General features: G+C 40.4%; 1 protein-coding gene across 1 annotated transcript in view; it reads left to right on the forward strand.

Annotated features, from left to right (window-relative positions):
* vegfc (vascular endothelial growth factor c) overlaps positions 1-20,630 on the forward strand; it is a 100,322-nt gene that overhangs the window by 66,523 nt on the left and 13,169 nt on the right. Inside the window, exons 2-4 of the mRNA XM_007895924.2 lie at positions 1,574-1,790; positions 7,391-7,581; positions 13,049-13,200. Coding sequence (XP_007894115.1) covers positions 1,574-1,790; positions 7,391-7,581; positions 13,049-13,200 — 560 coding nt within the window. The remainder of the gene's footprint in view (positions 1-1,573; positions 1,791-7,390; positions 7,582-13,048; positions 13,201-20,630) is intronic.

A 20,630-nucleotide genomic window follows, 5' to 3' on the forward strand; every position in this document is an offset into this window, starting at 1 on the left:
ATATTAATAATCCTTGCATTTGATATAGCACCTTATCATCATGTCATTGAGACATCTCAAAGAGCTTCACAGAATATACTGTAAAGTGAATGAACTGTATATTTTGTGGTCGAAACGCGGCAGCTAATTGCACACAACAGTATCCCACAAACAATCGTGGATTGTGTGACCCAATTTTTTCCAAAGGGCTTATTGACCTCAGAAAGTGATCAGCCAATTAACTAACATGCCAGGAGTCCAGATAATTGTCCAATTCTCTGTACATGACCAGGAAAATAATGATAAATATGGACAGCTAGTAACTAGAGGATTAATGGCCACCTGAGGATAGAAGAAGCAAAACCCTAAAAAAAAACCTAGACACTCTTATACACACTCTGTGAATATGTTTTCAGCCCTCACTAGATTGAATGTGAAAAGAGTCTAAAAATAATTGCTAATTACATCATGCTCCCCTACAGGAAGGACTGCCACTGGTGGAGGTTACATTTGTACCTTTGAGGACATTGCACATTGCGCACATCGCAATAATTTCATCAGTAATTCCAGAGTATAGCGATGCTGTTTGACATTATTAATAATAACACAGATATGAATCATGTTGGAGGATGCATGAAGGAAGTTGTCAGTGTTTTTAGTCAATTTTGCCATATAAATGTTTTGCTTTCACTCAGAACCACAAAAACTGAGGCCAGAAATGTCTCATTGACTTAGCCTTAAAACTATTGTCTAATATGTTTAAGCTTATTTTGGAAAAATAGGACCTCTGTCCAGGATGTAGATTGTATTGTAGTGGAATTCTTGTTGATTGCCGTGATGTATATTCGCTTACTGGAAGCATTCCCGTTTGCTTAACTCTAACTTGTTTCTTATTAAGGAATCTCATTAAGAGATATCCCAAATTTGACCCCATAATAATAATAATAATCATAATCCTTGCATTTGATATATCGCTTTTCACGTCTTCTCGACGTCTCAAAGCGCTTCACAGAATATACTGTAAAGTGAATTGACTGCATATTTGTGGGTGAACGCGGCAGCCAATTGCGCACAGCAGTGTCCCACAAACAGTCGTAGATTGAAAATGACCAATTTATTATTGTTTTTTGGTTTTTTTTTGGAGGGATTATTATTAGGCGTGTGGAGTAAGGAAACTTGCCCAATGTTTCGCCCTGCCTGGAATTGAACTCATAGTAATCGACAGCCCATATAGTGGTTAAGCAATTCACATGCCAAGCCATCCCACTGCTCTCAATGATAAGCTATGTGGTTTTAGCTGCTTAAACTACAGCACTGCCCCAACACACATTTCGGTCCCCAAGCCCCATCCGATATTCTCCAGAAATAGCTAAGTCCCTCTGGGGAGAAAGTACACATTCCATTCCAGACGCAGGGAAATTCCCACGTGCAGGTTGCTTACATATGTGGAACTTTCAATCTGGTTTGGATACTCTTCAGCATGTTGATGAGTTCCCACCAAAAAAACATCATCCTGCTGCCCTGTTTTCAAATCTCGCCACGCACAAATTGTTTCCAGTATGCTGTGTAATCAGTGCTATTGTTTCTTCATCAGGGTCATTTGAGCAGTGAGCTGGAACAACAGTTGCGATCAGTCTCCAGTGTGGATGAACTCATGACGATATTGTATCCGGAACACTGGAAAATGTTAAAATGCCATTCGATGAAAGGCAGCCGAGCGCATGATCACTTCAGAGAAGTTGGCTTGGACACAGCCACTGAGGAGCCTGTGACTTTCGCAGCGATATATTCTAACCCCGAGATTCTAAGAAGTAAGTTGTAACTTTGAAGAATTACATTCTTGCCATTTTGAAGGAGAAAAAAANTGAGCGGATTGTCAAATGTTATTACTTCTCAATGTTTAATTTCAAAAAGCATCTAGATAATTCAATAAAATTTAAATAAAGAAATGTCCGGCTACAGGAAGAGCTTACAGGAATTTATTGCAAGGATCGTCAAATTCTAAATGGGAATGTCTGCCTGTCCCTTCCTGAACTTATTCCCTCAATCTGGAATTCAACAAGGGATGCTAACTGGAATTTTACAACTTCTATTCATTTCAATCTTATTTTGTCTTTGTGAGGCTCATTGCTCCACATAGACTGCAATCACTGTCTTACACTCTGCAATAAGTGGCATTATTAGTGACTTAGCAGTAATTTCATTTAAAATTGGAACACAAAGTTTCTAGTAACATCTACAAAAGTAGACTCAAATCCTCTGATATTGAGCTGCATTAACTGGAGCTCCCCTTTTAAGTTGCTGGCTCTCAGCACATCAGCACCATAGCCATAATGTCCTTGTATTTGCACAAAGCTATGTTTCCAGGAATGTCAGGCAATGTGCAACTGATGATGTCAGTGGCTTAGCACATGTGTAAAAGTTTGAATTTTGAAGGAGTTTTATTATATGGATGCCAGGTGCTACTGTGCTTTACACTCAGAAAGAAAGAATTGACATTTTTGAAACATCTTATCTCAAAACACTTACTGTCTAGGGTAATGGCGATCTTTCTAGACAAAGTAGCTAAGTGCATCCCACAAACAGCCACGTGGTGAATGACCCACTAATCTGGAAGTCCAATCAAAGACACTCATGGGCAGGGGGGTGTTGTTGAAGAAGAGAAGTAGTTGTGAATTGTGTCCCTCTTCAATTTATTTTTGGGAAAAACCTTTTTGCTAGAAATATGGGTATACTTAATGCTTAGATTAATTCAGGAAAATAATTAGCAGAGTTTACGTTAGCATTAGGGGATAGGAGTTCCCCGTGTCTGAGGTCTGATTGAAACTTCAAATGCCATTGCACAATAGTGGAGATATCCGAAACAGTTTACAAAGATAGGTAGGTTTACCAAAGGTGGTGCACACACCCAAATCAGCACAAGCCATGGGCATAGCCACCGAGAAAGTTTCAAAGGAGAACGTGAGGTGTACACATGAGTTCTTACCTTGCAGAATAAGTCAGAATTGGTTCGATTTGAGGGATCCACAAAAGGACTCTCAAACATCAAAGCCTATATATTACCAGGATGTGTCTCAACAGGTCTCCATTTAGATATTGATCTCCCAATAAGCTTCCTTTGGCTGTGATCCAGCTCCATTATTTTTGGTCAACTGGGCATCTGACACACACAGAAACCATGTACTGTAAGAATTTCGAAACCAAACTACTTAGAGTTGTACAAACGTATGGAAATTTCCATTTTGTCTGGTGTAAAGTCCGCATTCTCTCCCCAAAGAAACCCACAGATGGATATGAGATTGGTTTCCGAGCATGTTGGGTGAAGTCACAACTGGGTACTTGCAGGAGTCACTATTTGTAAGTCTCACAAATTATACCCAATTGGAGATAATAGGTGAAAAAAGGTGGACAAATAACATATTATAATAATAATCCTTCATATAGCACCTATTATGTCTTTGAGATATCACCAAGCGCTCCACAGGATATTTACTTTACATTGTGGTGACTGTGTACTTGTGGGCAAATGCAGCAGCCAAGTTTGTGCCAAGGAATGTCCCTCAAGCTAATATTCATCCAAATCACATAAGCTCTAAACCCAGGTGCGATTTATATAATAGAATCTTGATTAATCTTTTGCTGTGTAGCTAATAGTGTGACTTATTCCTATTAAGAAGGATTTTGCAGGTTGGAGAGTCATTTTTTTAATTAGTTTGTGAATTTGCAATGCTGCAATTTTAGCTAAACTGTTCTTTAATTTTCCTGCTAAGATGTGACAGCCATAGGGACATCCCTTCTAAATCTAATAATAATAATTCTTGCATTTGACATAGTGCCTTATCACATCGTCCAGACGTCTTAACACATCATAGGATATTGCAAAAATGATTTTTCTTGAAGATCTGACAAATGAAGTCTTTTCAACACTGTGGATCTTTCCGTGAAGAGTGAGCACTACTACCAGACAAACGGAACTCTCCATATATATATATACACATATATATATGGAACTCTTGGTAGTTCGGTTTGGAAATTCTTAAGCAAGGTGTTGAATCTTTATTTGTATCATGATGTGATTGAATGAAAAAAATTGTAGGTCCACTAAAGCGTTGTGACCCCCTTACAACAACAACAACAACAGCAAAATTACATTTATAGAGTGCCTTTCACGTCGCGAGGATGTCCCAAAGTGCTGAACAGTCGGGTGTCGGGGCCTGATCATGGGGGAGGGATGGTGTAGGGATGAGGGAAGGCAGAGAGGTGGGAGGGCGACCAAAGGCACGATCGAAGAGAAGGTTCTTGAGACCAGCCTTGAAGGAGGCAAGGGAGGAAGTGAGGCAAAGGGACCATGGGATGGAGCTCCAGAGTGTGGGGGTAGAGAGGCTGAAAGCCTAGCCATCGATGGTAGGGCTGGTTGGGTGGGAGACATGGAGCAGACCGGAGCTCGCTGAACTGAGTGAGCGGGCAGGTTGTTAGGGAGTCAGCAGGTCAGAGAGGTAGGAGGGGGCAAGGCCATGGATGGCCTTGAAACTGAGGATGAGGATCTTGAATTCGATCCTCTGGGGGATGGGGAGACAGTGGAGTCGGGCAAGGGTGGGAGTGATGGGGTCACGGAGCCTGGTGCGTGAGAGTACACGAGTTTTCGGATGATCTGCAGCTTGTGAAGGGAAGAGTTGGGAAGGCCAATGAGGAGGGAGTTCCTGTAGTCGAGCCTTGATGTGACTTAGTCTCCCTTAGTCAGACCTCTTATCATTCATAACCTGAACTTTTCTATCCATTCCAACCTGTTAATAATCTAGCAATGCTGCATCTATTTATTTATATTTCCATCTACAGCAGGTCATCTAGTTGTGACAGCTATTAATATATGTACTTGACAAGCAATTGCTACAGAACAAATTAGGACATTGTAGCCATTGCTCTTTCCAAGTATGCAAAATACCATTCAGGATATAAGCAGAAACTGAACAGATAAAATATAACAGTTAAATATTATGTGTTAAATATAACATATCAAATATTGGTGGTTATCATTACAATTCCTCAACTCCGGCAAAGCCTATATTAATCCTAAACCAGCCGAGAGTGGCAGCTACAATAACCTTCATTCTTGAATATTTTGTTATTATACTGCTATTTGCTGGAATAATATCAGATATAATAAATACGATCTCCAGGTTCAAATTTCACAAATTGCTTTCTTTCTACATTGTTCAGCTATAAATAACTATTGAAAATAGTGATCTTGGTTTAGATACAACTGTATGCATGCAGTGTGATCGAAAATACAATATTTGCAGCCAGATTGAGTTGAGCTAATTGCAAACTTACAGTTTGTGATTTCTGATTTTGAGATTCAAAATTCGTTCGAATTCTGAAAGTTGGCAAAGGCACTTTGCTTTCATTTTTTTCAGCCACTTAATAGTATGGGAAGTTCAACACAAGGCCATACAAGCTTCTAAAAGTCTGTGTTTTATTATTGAATCTGAATATAATTGTGAATCGCGAAGTAGATTGTTGGCATAAACGCAATGAACCCGGCGTGCGAATAGACAAATCAGCAATTGTAAAGGCATATATTTGTGGAGTTTATATTTCAAATCTTCCCTCAAACTTCACTTTCCATCTTTGCCCACCTCCATCTCAGGGCAAACTGGTGCCTTGAGGAGTCCTCCGGACATGCAAGATGCTATATAAAAGTAAATTTATGTTATATTGTAAACCCAAAAAAGGAAAAATATAACCTTAATATTCTAATTACGAATAAACAAATTATCTGTATTGTTTTGCTGGCTAACTGTTGCTATGGTGAAGTGTGCACGGTCTGAGATGTGATATAATTACAGCCATGCTTGGAAGACTATGATTGACCCAGGAAGAACAAGAGGAAGAAAAGAGAGTTAATTTTTGCTATAAGGATCTCCAGCTATAGGTAGAGAGTATTTTAGAATCTGGCCAAAATAACTGCCTGTTTCTGTGGCTCCTCTTATTGCCAGATATCCAGAACCAATCCTTTATTTCAAAATTTAAGAAATGTTCAGACTTGCTATTTCAATAATACATACCATCTAAGCAGATTATCACCAGAGAGCAATGGACATAATTTTACTACAGTTCATCAAAGAAAAAGCACACCAAGTGGAATGATTATTCACTTATTATAGGAAATTGTAGTTGCTATTCTGTTATTCTGCATTATTGACTGATACTATACTGATAATTGCAATTGGTACATCTGAATATTTTATTAGATTAGCTAGTAAAACCTGATTCTTACATCATATTGACACCCAATTATTTTATGGGGGTCTGTAACATTATTACAAACAAAACCACTGGAAACAAAGGAGGTTCAAAGGCATTATGAAAGAGTTTGACTGCTGTCCTGTGAAGTGACACTGAAATACCTTACTCTGCAGGCAGCGAAAACAATCATGTCAAACCATTGTACCAAAGTCAGGGAATGTATACACCTGAGAAAAGAAAATTAATTAACAGCAGCTTTAAACTGCGCTTTCCAGCAAAGTGACAATTATAACAAAGTGAATTATCTTATAAGAAGCCTGAATTTTCTCAGCGTCTTACGCCATCAGAAACATTTTGTTTAGAAAATTTTAGGATTGTGCCAATTGTGGAAAATTCTTAAGTTCAGTCTCGATTTGTAAAGTAGTTCTTTTTAAGAAGTGCAAAACCTTGGCATCTAAATTAAGACTGAGTTTCAGAATTTTCCACAACTCTGGCAATCTTAAATGTTAAAGCAAAATGGTTTTACAGTCTTAGACAAGATGGACTTGTCGCACCTTTTACTCTGGTATCTTACTTCGAACTACCCTCTGTTGCACGGTAAAGTGAAGGTCACTGATTATTATCAATAAATTGCATCATTCTGAAAGTGTGTGGAAAAGCAATTTGCAATATAGAATGAGTCCTGTAGCATATTGGTTAGAGCACTCGCTTCACAAAGGAGAGAACCCGGGTTCGAATCCCAGCAGGGTGAAACCTTGGGCAGTTTTCCTTCCTCCACATGATTCTGTTTACCTGGCAGTAAGTAGGAACCCGGTTGTTAGTCGATTGGCAGAACTCTTTTTGGGGGTAATAATCCCTTAAAAAAAATGTAATCACAGAATTCACGACTGCTTGTGAGACATTGCCATGGTTTGCCCAAAAATGCGGAGTCAGCTTCCTTTACAATATGTATTCTGTGAATCGCTTTGAGACATCTCAACAATGTGATAAAGTGCTATATCAAATTTTAGGATTATTATTAAAATAATTGCTGATGTCTTTCTTATAAATCTACTGTGGTGAGAGCTTGTATTTTAAAGGAGATTCACTGTATTGGCTTTTCATCTATTTCTAACCCTAGTCATGTTTAACTATTGTTCTGTAATATTTGAATCTGCCCAATCAGGTATTGACATTGAGTGGAAAAAGACTCAGTGCATGCCCAGGGAGGTGTGTTTGGACGTGGGGAAAGAATTTGGGTCACCGACAAACACCATCTTTAAACCGTCCTGCGTGTCTATCTACAGATGTGGTGGCTGTTGCAACAGCGAGGGACTAATATGTACGAACACCAGTACTTCGCATGTTCCCAAATCAGTAGGTATTCTTTTTGACTTTATTTCACAAGACAGTGTAAAATTTGCACAGGACTGTCAATGTGGACCTTGTGGAGTTAATGAATGAGTGCAAAAAGTGAAATATTATATGCCATGCTAAAAGCCTAGTGAGATGCCATAGGCCTTTTTCCAGTGTTCAAAATGTAATGATAGCAAAGTAAAAACTTAATTTGAGCTTATTAATGGGTAAGCTATAGATCAGGGTTAGTTTACTCAGTAAATTCCATCATTTTAGACTGTTTTAAGACCACTACCAATTTATGGCTGTCAAGTGTTGACGCAAGTGTAAAAATCGTATGGTGGATTTGGACAACAGGTACAAGGGCAAATATATTCCTTTAACTTAACCATTCTCTTTTCAGCCATATATCTATTGGCCTTGATCAAAGTGAGTTCCATGTGCAGGTGACTACCTCTTGTCGCATCTTCTTTTACACAGAAATCATTGTGCTCAGAGAGTCACATTCCACACTTTGCAACTGGTGTGCCCTTGGGAGGGTGTGTAATGAAGGTATAGACATGCAGTTGGCTTAGAAAAGAGGCATTTCTTAAGCTTAATAGAAAACACCTTACATACACTCACGCAATACAGGTAAATGTACTTCACATGTATGTTTACAAATATATTTACTTAAGAAACATTTACATAACAAACTTTTACAACAACAGCAAATTACATTTGTATAACGCCTTTCATTCTACTAACATTCCGTGCAAAACTTTGCACATTATCTTCATTTTTCTTTCGTGAGACGTGCCAGACTAGCCCCTGCTCTCCATCCAGTTGGAAGCCGCTTGTCCTTTGCTATGACTTGTTTTGCTGGAGCTGCTTGTCATTGGCTGGTTTTGGTTTCTTCTGCCTGCCTGGAGCAGTTATTCCAAATGGTAGAGCTGATCATGATTGACAACTCCCCTCTCTGTGCAATATTCCTGGGGTTTCCATGATGGTAAATTCCGGTTTTCACCTGTGTTATGCCCTATTTTGGCAGATAAAGTACACACAACCATCAAACAACACTTACATACGCTGCTTTTCGTCTTTACCATTTTACCAACAAATACACAAAAGGTCACAGTGCACAAGCATAAGCTGTGTGAATATGAGTATTAAGATCCCAAACCCAGCGACAGTGTCTGTTATTCATTTTTTGTTTACTAATCAAAAATGTAATTTAGCTACATCTAGATTGCCAATTCACCACATGTGGATAGTGGTTAGCATACTGGACAACCCAGCTATAGAAGCTTTCCATGTGTCTGCCAAGTGTGGCGTCTCTCAGGGCTCTGTCCTCAGTCCCCTCCTCTTCAATCTATACATGCTCCCGCTTGATGATGTCACCCGTAGGCATGAGGTCAATTTCCACTTGTATGCGGATCTCGCCGCCTCCATCCTTGACTCCAGGACCGTTGATGTCCTGGCTAATTGTCTGTCTGACATCAAGTCCTAGACGAGAGCCAACTTCCTCCAGCTCAATGTTGACAAGACAGAGGCCCTCCTCCTTGGCTCCCGGCAGCACCTCCTCACCTCAGCCATTGACACTATCACCATTCATGGCAGCACTCTTCACCTCACCGAAACCTTGGTGTCCTTTTCGACCCTCAGCTATCCTTCAAAACCCCACGTTCGTGCCGTGACCCATTGCACCTTTCCACACACCTCCACAACATTGTCTGCCTCCACTACTGCCTCTCACTGCAGTCCGCCGAGACCCTGATCCACGCTTTCATTACATCCCGGCTTGACTGCGCCAACTGCCTGCTCACTCGACTTTCCAACTCTTTCCTCCACCAGCTGCAGATTATTCAGAACTCTGCAGCTCGTGTCCTCTCCCACAGCAGGCTTCACCGCATCACCTCTGTTCTTGCCCGGCTTCACTGGCTCCCCATTCCTCAGAGAATCGAGTACAAAACCCTCATTGTTACCTTCAAAGCCCTCCATGGTCTTGCTTCCCCCTAGCTCTCCAACCTCATAACCCCATATCAACCTGTCCACTCCCTCCGCTCAGGGGACACCATCCTGCCTGCACTTCCCGCCTCACCAATGTGTGGTTGAGCATTCATCATCTCTGCCCCACACTCTGGAACTCTAGCCCGCATTCGCTCCACCTTATCCTCTCTCTTTACTCCTTCAAGTCCCGTCTGAAGACCTTCCTCTTTGATCGTGCCTTCAGATACCCTCCCATCCCTAACCCGCCTGCCCTCCTCCCCTTCTGACCCCAACTGCCAGCTCGGATCCAAAATCTCTGGTTGTCCAGCACCCTGGAACATCTTTCCAACGTGAAGGGCACTATACAAGTGTAATTTGTTGTTGTTTAACATTGAGAGGACACCTCAAAGTTCTTCACACAATATACTGTAAAGTGACTAGGTACTTTGAAAATTTTGTTTTTCTGTTTTCCTTTCTGTTGTTTTTTACTGATGGAAACACTGATCCAGCCAGTGACATCCATTGAAATTTGTTGAAATTCAGTTCTCAGAAGTATAGCCTGTCTCCACTTGCTTATTGTCTGAAAGGAAACTCATGTCACACTTAAAATCACAATGGGCTCAATTCATGAACACCAACACATCCTGAATATATCAGAATGTGATTAACAATGAAACTGCAAAGTCCTGTAAAGCACAAGTTATGCAGTGGAATGTTAGGGTTGGTGGTTTGTGAAGGAATGGAGTTTACCAAAAACAGAGCATAGTTTGTAGAAACCACTCTGGACCTTCAACCTATTTCTGACAAAGGCACAACCTAATTGTATACAATTGTACATTTTTAAATGGATCTGAAAATATCTTCATTTATTGGCACATTTGAGAAACCATGCTGTTGAAAATTATTGTCTGTGATAAATTGGAAAGAAAAATTAAAACAGTCTGTTATCAACATCAGCCTCATTGTTATAGTGGAATGCTCTTAAAATAAACTCATGTTTGATAATCACAGAAATGTAGGCAATAATTTACTTGAGTACAAAGTAGAAGATCAGTAGACAGTTAAAATATAAAACTAACACACACTGTGCACATACTTGTCTTCATATTTATTCTTGTGTATCATTTTAGGGCATCGGGCCTTGAACTCATATAATCCAGGCTGACACTGCAATGCAGTGCTGGGGGTTGCTGCATTATTGGAGGCACCATCTGCATGTTCAGGTGGACATGAAAGATCTCATTGCACTATTCAAAAAGAGAAGGGAGTTTCTCCTGTTGTCCTGGTGAACAATCCCCAAGATAAAATGGTTACACGCTGCATGGTTGTTCATGGTCATTGCTGTGCGCAAATGGGCTGTTGCATTCACCTAGAAATAGAAAGTCAAGACACGATAAAGCAAACAGCATATTGCCCTTTGAGAGGTCCTCCCGACATGAATGGTGCTATACCAAATGCAAGGATTATTAATTATTATTACCAAATACCGGCACTGTACTTTACAGCATCTTCTAATGTGTTTTGAGATCTTGTCCCGATGTGAAAAAAGCTACATTAAATGTAAGGGTTATTAATTAAAATAAAGCTCATGATTTTAAAGCTAAAGAAGTGGCTGCAACAGGAGTTCTTCAGAGAGAAGCAGGAGATAACAGCACAAGCACATAAATGTATAACAAACTGGTCTTAAACAGTATTCTGATCAGGAAATGAACTATCAGCAAAATGTTTAAAGGAAGAGATGAGGGCAAAGCACTCCCCCATTCAGTTTCCTGAAAAAAATGTTCTAAATTTTACTAATTGGTTTGCGTTCATTCAATCCAACTGAACTGCCTAATCCTATACCCCTTCAAGCCTCAACCCTTGATGTACCTGTCTACATCCCTCCTGAAACACACAACGGACTCTACCGCTACCTTACTTGGCAGGGCAATCAACATCCCAACAACTCAATGAGTGAAAAAAATGTACCTAAGTGTTGTCAATAGTTACCTGATGACCTAGAACTGGCAACCATTTCTTTTTGCATATCTGTTATAACGGAATTGAATTTTTTGGACCTGCAACCCATTATGGCCTGACCCTGTATTTGTAGACAAATGCAGCAGCCAGTTTTCCCAAAGCGATGTCCCAGAAACAACAGGCAGTAAATGATCGATTCATCTGGAGGACTGTTAGCCAGGACAGCAGGAGAAACATTTATTTGGTCAGTCGGGTTCTGACACATGAGGAAACCCATCACCATGCTCAAGAGTATCCAAACCAAACTGAGAATTCTACCTACACATGCAAAACCCAGAGACAGACCGTTAGAATGGAATGCACACTCTCTTCCTGGAGGGACACATCCTGCTTACCTAATTCTAGAAAGTATTAGATGCAGGTTGGCAACAGCCAAGACTTGGGGACACCAGAGTGTATGTTGAAGTCTAACCAGCTAAAACCACATAGCTTGCCATTGATATGACTGTCTGGCAAGCTTTCCCACTGCTTGTTCAGCTACGAACACCCTAATGATTAAGGCTTTGGCTTGCAGGGTTAACATGTGTTAACTGGAAGGATTCCCTGTCCCCATTGACTGATCTGCTCTTGCAAGTCCTGCTGATGAGCCTGGCTGGCTGTGCTGCCATCAGGAGTGCCGTGGAATGTTGCGGACCCGCCTGGCTCAGGAACCGGACTACTGAGACTACCACAGAGGGCTGGCTCAATTCCGATATTCTGTTGCAAAACATGTCACCTTGGAGCCAATTCAGCTCCGACATGATCCCCCTCCCCCCAGGAGGAGGATATCTGAGAATTCCATGCATGCTACTTGTACATGGAAATTCCAGAGTTCGATTGACCGGCTGTAATCTAACCAAGTAAAACTGACATTGTACAAATGCGGGTTTAAGCCATCATTAGGTGGATGGCAGGTAACAGGAACTCCTATGAACCTCCCGGTGGGCAACACAGCTTAGCATGAAATGTGTGAGAGCATGAGAAAGTCAGATGGTTTTTCACAAAGGTCGGCACCTCTAGATTGTGAGCTAGTGTTTCCAACACTACGTTGTGATGTTAGCCTAGATTGTGAGTTCAAAGTGCCCTACATAAGGCTTGAAACCACAACCTTCTGTCCCAGAGCCAAGCATGCCTTTAGCTGAGGCGAGTTGACAACGTGGATTTCCAAATATAATAATATATAATAATAATAATTGTTATTATTATAAATATGTGCAAAATAGTAAATCTACAACATTTGAATACATTTCACTCAGGGGTTTTGGAGCAAATCTTTGTTGTTTAAAAATTCTTCTGAATGGCATCCTTCCTTTGATATACATGCATAGCTGTGAGAAGGAAATACAGTGTATCCTAGTGACTAAGATAATCTGCAGAGTAAATTCTAAATGTATTGAATTTTAAACAAGGGTTATTTGCCAGTTTGAAAGAATCAAGAGGAAGGATGGTTGGCACATCTTTATTTTCCTGTTGCTTTTCCAGTCTTATTTGTATTCTCACTCATTTCTCTCTTGTTTCCCAGCTGTTTGAGATTGTGATGCCACTGTCACAAGGAGCCAAACCCGTAACCATCAGCGTCGCAAATCACACAAGCTGCAGATGTATGTCAAAACTGGATCATTTCAGGCAGATCCACTCCATCATCAGACGTTCTCTACCTACGTCCCATTCAGAGTAAGTGTCACTTTAGCTGTGGCTATTGGTGCTTGCTGTATATACCTTAAGACAAGTACATCTTGTGGTTTGTGGGGACATGGTGTGGTGGGTGGAGAGGGGGACAGGGATGGGTTGTTGCTTGTAGCCAGCATTGATTGGACTTTGCAGCAAAGCATAAAGTGACTTGTCATTTCGGTTAGCAAAGCGACCTCTATAATCTCATCTCCACAGCCAATGCTGAGAAACCTCTGCGAGTTAAAATTTAGGGAGGAGCTTATCCACAAGAATTCTAAGCTGAAATCCACGTGACTCCATCTTGTAGAAGTGGGCAGACGACTGCTATGCTTTGCCAGTGTCCCTTTTAAGCAGCCACCATAAGGTGGCTAAATATATATGATACAGCGATTTTCATGTCGGTAGGACGTCTCAAAGCACTTCACAGAATACCCTGCAAAGTGCAGCTAGCGACTTTATATTTTGTGCCTCTCTGTGTGTGTGTGTGTGTGTTTGTTTGGGTCTCTTTCTGTCTGTGTGCGGTACCAGGCTCTGAGAAGCAGGAGGTGAGCTCCTGTAGCCTCGCAGTCAGGACAACTCATGAGCTGGTGTTCCCTGTCCCCCAATCCCCAAAATGGGCCACCCCGTTTTTGTTAAAGAAGAAATTGATTTTAAAAAATTGGAACAATATAGTATTTCCTCATGTTTAGTTTTTATCAATAAAGTGAAAAAAATATAGGTTGGCAGTAAAATGTACCTCAATAGCACCAACCAACTTCCCTCCATTTTCTGCAAAATTGCAAATCTCCCTGCAATTTTCGGCAAAGATGTCCGCACTTTTCTATTGGCCCAGCTTATGACTCAAAGATGAGAGTGCTGCTTACTGAGCAAGCACAAGATCCGTGCTTTTAGTGTTTCAATAATTATTAAAAACAAATTCCATGGAAGTCTTTTGCCAGAAGATAATGGCTATATAATTGTATGTGTGAAGTTGACACTCAGGCTGGCACTAGAGATCCCTGTAGAGCTCTACCCTATCATGAGCACATACAAGGAGGCAGGGTAGAAATTAAAAGGAGGAAAAATATCCAAGAAAAAGCCGTAACGTGTGGTGTTATAATTATACCCAATTATACTATTCACTCTGCTAAATATTGGGATGTAACCGTTATTAGAATGTATATCAGAAGATCACCAGATTGGTTCAGATAAAGAAAGCCCTTCAGCCCATTTGATCTCATCCTTCCAGAATATCCACCCTGCTGTCTTCCCAGCACAACATCAAGCTGTTGTGTTCTAAATGATCCAGTCTCCTAATCTCTACCACCCTCCCTGGCAACCTGTTTCGCTCATTAATTACCTACTGTGTAAAGAAATACTTTGGCATCTGATTTCATAGTTACCCCAACTTTGGTATTATCTGAAAGTGCAACCACTTTACACTGGGTTTGTGAATCAAGGTCATTAATATATACAAGGAACAGGAGAGGTCCCAGTACGGACACCTGAGGGCACCCTGCTTAGCACCTGAAATTGCCCTTTGAAAGCCTGATCCTCTTGCTCTACTGTCCACAACAACAATTTACATTTATATAATGCCATTCACTTCGGGAGGACATCCCAAGGCTCTGTCTTGGTGCATCCAAAATTATTGTTTTGTTTACATTTTTAATCCCATTTAGAATTTTATATTACCTCTATAAGGTTCTCTGTGAAGCAATCTCATTTCAAGATTGAACACCACTAGCTTGTCTGATTTTTGCTCATGGTTCATTGCTCAAACACATACTTCTCATGCTGGTGGCTGCTGGCTACAGGCCTGAGAACTGTGATAAATTTAAGGGTGGGGGAAGAGGTAGTAGTTCGATAATCATAGACTGGCCTCAATTATAGCTTTCCATAACATGGTATCACACATCTCAATGTTTAACCTAGAAACAACTATATTTCAAATGTACTAATTTTTTTTATTGGAGTTGACAACGTCAACTTGCATTTATATAGTGCCCTTTAGGATAACGACTTGGAGTGCTTAACAAAGCTGAGCTTGACCCAATCCACGGAGAAAAGCGACCATATGTACAGTTGAAGAGGAAGGTTTTCAGGTATGATCTGAAGACAGATAAGGAGGGGGAAAGGTGCAGGAATTGAGGCAGAGAGTTCCAGAGTTTGTAGTGGCTGAAAGCAGGGGTACCAATGGTGGAGAGGAAGGGCTGAGCAACATGTAGGAGGCTGGAACTAGCTGATCGAAGGAGGTGGGTAGAAGAGTGGAGTGTAAGCAGAACCTTGGAATTGTAGAGCATTATCATTTTAATAGGACAGAAACATCTGGAGTGCAAAGTACAGTGTTGTCGGCGTTACAAAAACAAATCTGTCAGGTTTTAGAGAGCTGCATTTCAAACCAATTCCTGGGCTGAGCCAAATATCATATGCAAGTTTTTACATCCCATTAAAGGCAGCTAGACCAAATTAATTCTTGTGTTTTACAAGGTGATTGCCGTAACTTGACGCTAGTAAAATAAAGCAGCTCCAATTGCATTCATTCATCACAACTCTGACCAGGCACAATTTATGACTTTGGTTTCTCCAAGAGGAAGGACTATTAATTGCTGGTTAAGATTAAGATATGTATGGTCAAGATTTTCAGCAGCTAGATTCCTGAAGAATGTTTATGATACAAAAATACAAGGACTTGCAAGAAGCAGCTTAAATAGCTTCCTGCCAAAGACGTTATGCTTAGTTAAGTGTTAGTATGTCAGCGTGCTGTGTTGTGCGGCATAATTCCTCTTGCCAATTTGTTTGTGGGAAAAAGTTGCCAAAATGTCATGTAGCTGGAGAGCTAAGGAAGTGCAGTTCATGAAAGAAAAACAAAAAAAAAGGGCTGCATTGTTTTCTAGATTAGTGAGGCGTTGTTCTTTTTGTGGTACCAGTCTGGATTCTGCATACAAACTCCCAGTGGACTGTAACTCATCTCTAGGTTTCCTGTGCAAGTTGTCACAAACTTGTAGCTGACTTGCATTGCTGCCAAAACATTAAGAGTAGAATGTACACCAACTATAATGAAACCGCTCTGCTCTCTTGATCTACAGTCTGACTGGAATCATAGTGTTAGCTTAGATGTGCTGCATTGCACAAGCTAACAACAAAAGCTTGGAATGAGAAAAGGCCATTTGGCCCATCAATCCTGTTCCTTCCACAGACACTGAAAATCCTTGTGGGGTCCACCCCATATCCCCACTCTTCCAATTCTTTATTGAAACTTAGAAAACACATTTTTTCACAGAAACAGTTGATTTGGCCCAGAGATCTCTCTGATCCACAAGATAATGATTCACAAATATTCATTTTAGTCTACTGTTCAAGTTTAGCCTGCTACTCTCCACAAAGAATATTTCCCTTTCTCAGCCCAGAAGCACAGAAACCACTGGATCCAGTTTAGTATGCGTTTGTCTCAGTTTACACCGATCCCTATATCCTACAAGTTATTTCCCAATCAGATACTTACCAGTATCTGGCAACTGGGGTAAATTAAAATATAATCTGTATTTTTTGACTTGATGTACTAATTGTGATGTCTGTTTATGAATGTAAAAAGATATCTAATATGTGATGTTCACAAGGTTTCTAAAAGTTAGCAAAATGCAGCAACAACAACAACTTGCATTTATATAACATCCTTCATGCAGGGTAGCATCTCAGGGCTTAACAGTGGCAGAGCTTAACGCCAAGTCAGGGAGGCCAGAGCCAACTCAGCAAAATGAAAGAAAAGACAAAAGAGGAATACTCAATTCCAACACCAAACCCCAAATGTTCTGCAAGTTGACTTTTTTTCCTTCCCATTCCAAATGTATGCCTCCTTTCCTGAAGATGAATATGAAAGTATGAAAAACAAGTAGAAGATTTTGCCTACTTTATAATATATCCAGTGAGACGTTTCGATGGCATAATAAGGCATTGTATCAACTGCAAGCATTATTATTATTATTTATTATTGTTGAGAATGGGATTGGATAGTTCACATATAGAAAAACACAAACTCAAACTTGATTGGCTGAATGGTCTGTATCTATTTTGACTCACATTGGAAAGGAGTCCTGTAGCTCAGTGGTTAGAGCACTCGCTTTGCAAGTGAGAGGCCTGAGTTCAATTCCAGGCAGAGGGCGAAGCCTTGGGCAAGTTTCCTTACTCCACACAGAGCCTAATAATATTCCCTCCAAAAAAATGCAATAATAAATTGGTCATTTTCAATCCATGACTGGGACATTGCTGTGCACTATTTGGCTGCCGCGTTCACCCACAAATATACAGTCAATTCACTTTACAGTATATTCTGTGAAGCGCTTTGGGACGTCTAGAAGACGTGAAAAGCGCTATATCAACTGCAAGGATTATTATTATTATTAACATGGTTCCTAGACGCTAACAGCCATCAGGAGACTGAGGTACTGGGAAAGTTACCCATTGGGAGAGTGAGATATCAGGAGATCAAGATATCGGGGAGACTGAGTTAAGGAGAGGGAGATATCAGAGAGCTGTCATCGGGTGGATCTAAAACTTGAATCATAGAACCATAGAAATTTACAGTACCGAAGAAAGCCATTTGACTTTCTTTTTGAAAGAAGAACCCATTCAGTCCTATTTACTCGCCTATTCCGCATACCTATGTAAATTATTTATACAACCATAGAAGTTCATAGAAATGCACAATCAGGCTGTGAATTTGTAAAATAATCAAATTTTCCACCGTGCACTTAAATGGACAATTTCAACTCTGTCAAGAGCAATTTCCACAGTTTCACAAGGCATAGCATGGAAACAGTGAACTAAACCTGGTCAACTAAAGACATCAGTCAACTGAACCTTGTTAATGTTATCAGTCTTACAAAGACAACAGCTAAACTTGACAATCACATGCCGCATTACACCAGCTATTCTGTTTAATCCACTGAAACCTAGGCTCATGAATGAAGAATGGGTGAGATATCAGACACAACTGTACCTCAGCATGAATCAGCGGCTTCAGGAGCAGAGGGGAGACATCGGAGGGGGAAATAAAAATCTTTCAGTGCTCAAAAAAGCTTCAGATCTTTTCTCAGCAAAATGTATGACAGACCCCACTTGGTTTCAATTAGAAGATAGTCTTTGAATTTGTCTTCTTTCTAATTGTGTGAAAACGTTCAAGAGAAAGTCTAGCAAAGATATACATGAAAATTGATGAAAGTAAGCCTGGATATGATCCTCTCTCCATTCAAAGAAGCCAGAGTTCGAGTAGCTAGCTATTAATCTGCAGACAGGTCCAGAGAAAATATTTGCTTTTGAGATGGCAGCTTTCATGGGCCGATTGATTTGTCCTGCTCGCAGTATGCAAACGCGATCACATGTTGTGAAAGAACTTTTGGAAATCTTTAAAATGCGTATTTCCTTCTGGCTAATTGTCCCATTGCTGTGACATTCTCAAGGGCCGAAGAAAACTGGCAAGAAAGAGCAGAAAACCTGGTGACTTGTACCTTTATTGTTGGGTAGATATAATATCCAGAGCAAGAGGAGCCAAGTGCTCCCCCACAGTTTGAAACTGAATCAGCCCAACATTCAATCCTGAAAATCCAGAATATATTTTCCAATTTAACCCCTCATTAGCTTCCTCCCCTCTGGCAAGTTTCACGACATGAAAACAGAACTTGTCTTTTATCACATCAAAATGTTTCACAGGTAATTACTGTTAAGTGTATTGACTGCAACAGTTATTTGTTCCAGGAAGGTCCCACATGCAGTTACGATCCATTAATCTGGTGGATTGTTGGGCAGCATAGACTCCTTTCTCTTCAAGTATAATCATGAGAACTTTAGTGCCCACCTGACCAAATAAACAGGACCTTGATTTAAGGCGTGACTAGAAGCAACTATTAGAGAAGCCATGGCTCTTCAGTCTTTAAGGGAGATGTCCTGAGAGAGGATTAAGGAAAGTATATCAAAGTTTAAATGAGATAAAAACAGTAAATACATTACAAAACTTTAAGATGCATCAAGACAGTAGAACAAGATGATGTAGGTTTAGAGTTGCAAAAGGCAATTTCAGGGTAGAAATTGGAACAGGAAGAGTGGTTGAGACCAGGATGCTCGACTCGTGTAAAACACAGCTTGATGCTGTGATTGGAAGATGGTAGGGTGAATATTCTGTAAGGATGAGATCTAACCAAAAGACCTTCTTCATCTAACCCAATCTTGTGATCTTGTGAATATTTTAACCTAGGCTATACCTAGACATGTTCTGACCCACTACGCCCCAAAACTCTGGAACACTCTCCCTCAATCCCTCCACCTTCCCATTTTTAGGTCATACCTGAATACCTTCCTCTTCAACCGTGCCTATGGTCACCTCCCCCTGGCTCAGCGTTGTGCTCGATCACTGTCAAGCACTCTAGGACACTACCCTGCATGAGGGGTGTTATATAAATGCAAGTTGTTGTTGTTATATGATTTTGGATAATTTTATTGTAGTTTTAACACTTAGCCTGCGCTGTACCCTTATCCACCAGTATCCATCACAATGTCAGTGGTTTACAGACAAGTAATGTTGATGACATGAGTTAAATAAAATCTTTTCCCATGTAAATAAATAACATGACAAGGCAGAGAGCTGTGGTAGCTGAGTGGTGAAACTAATTTGGATAGGCATGGAGTGAATTACCAGTGTGGGAGCTTTCAGAAACATAAAACCATAGAAATTTACAGCACAGAAGAAAGCCATTCAGCCTACCGCGTCTGTGTTAGCTCTTTTCAGAGCAATCCTTTCTGCCCCATTTACCTGTCCTTTCCCTGTGGTTGAATCCTTGTTAAGGATTTATCCAGTTGCCTTCAAACGCTAATATGGATTCTGCCCCAACCACCACTCCCAGCAGGGAATTCCATATCCGAACTGCTCTTGTGTTTTAGTTCGATTCTCCCATTATAAACTCCAATCACCAAGATTTGTCTGCGAAATAGGAGAGATTAACACATGATTTGTCTTTTCTTGTCTTGTTGAGCTCATATTGTTCAGGAAGGAAGGGCATCTAGAAACTGATTGTTTGAAATGAATTGAACTTTTGATCTGTATTTTCCATATGGTTGGCAATGTCAATTGAATAAAATAATGATCTGCAACTGGCTTCTAAGTGCACAGAACTGTATCCAGAGCCAGGAGAAATTGGACCAAAGTTTGAGCAAAATTCCATGTGCTACATTAAGACTGTGGATAATGGCATTTCTTTTTATTGTCAATCTACAGTCTATTTGATTGCAGAAGACAAACAATTCATTCTAACACTGTTCAATTCTGCTTTGCATATCTGACCGATGGAATAAGTACGAATCAACTTCTGGTTTTCCTTTTTTTCTTTTACCTTTTCATCACCTTTTTCTTGAAGTTGCTAACGCACTAAAAAAAAATCCCTTCTCGATATCTGCTAATAAAT

The sequence above is a fragment of the Callorhinchus milii genome, unplaced genomic scaffold, assembly GCF_018977255.1.
Source record: "Callorhinchus milii isolate IMCB2004 unplaced genomic scaffold, IMCB_Cmil_1.0 Scaffold1, whole genome shotgun sequence".
Classification (NCBI taxonomy): Eukaryota; Metazoa; Chordata; class Chondrichthyes; order Chimaeriformes; family Callorhinchidae; genus Callorhinchus; species Callorhinchus milii.